Source organism: Phytophthora parasitica (genome assembly GCF_000247585.1).
Source record: "Phytophthora parasitica INRA-310 unplaced genomic scaffold supercont2.9, whole genome shotgun sequence".
Classification (NCBI taxonomy): Eukaryota; Oomycota; class Peronosporomycetes; order Peronosporales; family Peronosporaceae; genus Phytophthora; species Phytophthora nicotianae.
This window is the reverse complement of record NW_008648995.1, coordinates 1,589,169-1,591,734: the sequence shown is the minus strand read 5'-3', so window position 1 is coordinate 1,591,734 and position 2,566 is coordinate 1,589,169. Positions and strand designations below refer to the sequence as shown.

The following is a 2,566-nucleotide window of genomic DNA, read 5'->3' as shown; positions in this document are numbered from 1 at the left end:
ATTTTCGTGGACTAAGACGATTAGTGAATGATGAGCATTCGGACTAAGAAGGTGGATTTCGAGATGACTACGATAAGAGGAACCTGAAACTGAAGTGTGGATATGCAAATGAGTCGAGTGTATTAAGTGGATTAGCACTACGTTAGACATGCAATATCAAAGAAGCCTCGGGCTTCCACTCGAGTTGAGACTCCGGAATGTCTTCATGGGAAGTCGTCCGAGACGTTGTACTGCCCGCGCTCAGTCTCGTCCAGAAGCCGGTCTTTCAGAACCTGCGAGAGATGCTGGGTGCAGGCTTCATCCGAGTCGCAGTAGTTCCACTGCGCGCGAGCCGGCTCAGCACGGTCCACGAGTTCCAGCTGGGACTGCAGCGTGATCCGGTTGCCCGAGTCGTCCGCGTGAGAGGGATCCATGATCACCCAGAAGCAGACCTTGGACGGGTACGTCCAGACCCCGGGCTCCTCCAACAGCGACTCCGGAAATCCATCCTTGACCAGCTCATCAATGAGGCGCTTGTAGTGCTTATTGGCGTAGTCGCAGTCCTGGCGGAGCTGATCCGAAGCTGCATCCAGACCGTGATTCACGAAGAACCAGTGGCCGGTGTACCAGAAGGCTTTGCGGTTCTCGCTCATGAACTTGACCAGCCTTGAGAGACCATCCTGGATCTTGGCATCCAGATCTGCGGGCCGGTGAAGCAGCAACTGCCGGACTCGGTCCTCGAACATATTGTTCCAGGGTGCCGACTTCAAGAGCTCCGCGAAATCAGCCTGAAGCCAGCGTTTCCGGACCTGATCCGCCTCCTCCACGCGAGCGAGAATCGGAGTGTAGTCTGGGAATCCGGTAGTCTGCTCGACCGCGTTGGCCGTTCCAGGCGGGAACTTCATCAGCAGCCCATAGTGACGCCGAGAGACGACACCACGACCCGGAACTTCGACTACCTTGAGCTGCCCCGGAGTCAGCTTCGCGTACTTCTTCCGGGCGAGAGCAGACTGCTTGCGTTCCTGAGAAGGACGGGATCTCTTGTGTTCAGGCTCCCCAGAATCACTGCCGCCCGAAGACTTTCCCGACGCTCCGGATTCTGAGTCGCGCTTGTGCTTGGCGCCCCGAGGCGGAGTCGTCCGGCGACCGGAGCTGTTGTGGGACTTGCCACTTGGACTGCTATCTTGAAAGTCCGCGTCCCGCTCATCATCGTCCTCGCTCGAGATGTCCTCGTAGAGCGCCATCTGGATCTCAGCTTCATCTTCCAGACGAATCTTCTTTAAGTTGGGCCAGCGCTCCGGAATTTCGTCCGTCGACTCGATGAGCGCCTCCGCGCTTTTGAAGTACCACGTCGGTACGTACTTGGTCCACGGAGTCTGGTCGAGCTTGCCCCAGTACATCATCCGGACCAACATTTCAGTTAAAGCCCGCGATGTGATCCTGGTGTGCACCTCGTTGTCCCCGCTGACCAGGTCCAGAGCGTCCTGATAGTCAAGTCCGGAGAGCATGACCTACTGCAGGTCCGAGCGTTGCTTGGACCAGACTACCGGGAGATCCTTCAAAGACTCGCGTACCTGAGTGACGGTCCGGAGTGGCTGCTTGGTGGCATCCAGAGCGTCATGATCATTCGGCGTGTACGCCGAGGGGCGAAGCTGAACCGTACCCCGAGATCGAGACTTGCCCGACGCTTCGGGCTTCTTGGGCGTCTGCGGCGGATTTGACGAATCGTGCGAGAGATCCAGAGGCTTGTTCTTGCCGCCGTCACGGTTTCCAGACCTGTCATCCTCCTTGGAGTCGCCGTCGTCTGGACTGCCCTCGTCTTCGAAGGTGTAAGGTCCAAATTGTGCTCCGAAGTCATCAATTGCGTTGACCAGGATCTGAGTTTTCCAGCCACTCGGAGGTATCTTGGAGTCCTTGGCGTGTTCCAACAGCGCCTTCAGGCGAGGCCAGTTGCCGTCGACCCGAGTGCCATGACGGTTCAAGAAGTTCATCGTCCACATTCAGGGACCCCGCCGTGAGCCTGTTCTCGAGACCCCGGATACAGTCGCGGAGGTCGTCATTTTCTTCCGAAAGACTATCCACTTGGGCCTGCAGAGCTCGAGCTTCGCGCTCGTGATCCTGAGCTGCGCGCTTGAAATCCCGGTCATGCTCCGAGGCCTTGTGGTCCAGTTGCTTTCGAGCCAACTGAAACTGGTCATCCCAGAAGTTGCTCAAGATTGAGAATCCGGAACGCACATTGTCGTGCTCGATCATCAGCTCGGCAACCCTCTTGACGTTCTTCAGGGCCGACTCGTTGAGTTGCCCCTGGAACTCACGCAGTTCCTTCACCGCGCGATGAAGCGCCGTCGACGTCCCGAAGACCCGAGCTGGGAGTCGCTCGCAACCAAAGGCGCGGACCAGAGAAGCTAACTCGCGTTTCGCACGAGTCGAATCAACCACATCTTGGAAAACGCGTGGTGGCCACTCTGAGCGATCACCACGAGGAACCAACACGGAATTCGAGACGCCCTCACCGTCATCCAGGCCAAGAAGCCGAGCGACATCCCGAAGTTCAGCGTCCGAGAGATGTTCCACAGGGAAAATTGAC

The 2,566-nt window shown here is 57.4% G+C and overlaps 1 protein-coding gene across 1 annotated transcript; it reads right to left on the bottom strand.

The window, feature by feature from the left end:
• Positions 1-203: 203 nt before the first annotated feature.
• On the bottom strand, positions 204-2,522 carry PPTG_21913 (hypothetical protein; the record flags this gene model as incomplete). The annotated part of the gene is made up of 4 exons (XM_008900615.1): positions 204-1,490; positions 1,554-1,798; positions 1,851-2,442; positions 2,493-2,522. The coding sequence occupies 4 exons, from the start codon at positions 2,520-2,522 to the stop codon at positions 204-206; spliced, it is 2,154 nt and encodes a 717-aa protein (XP_008898863.1).
• Between the last annotated feature and the right edge of the window lie 44 nt (positions 2,523-2,566).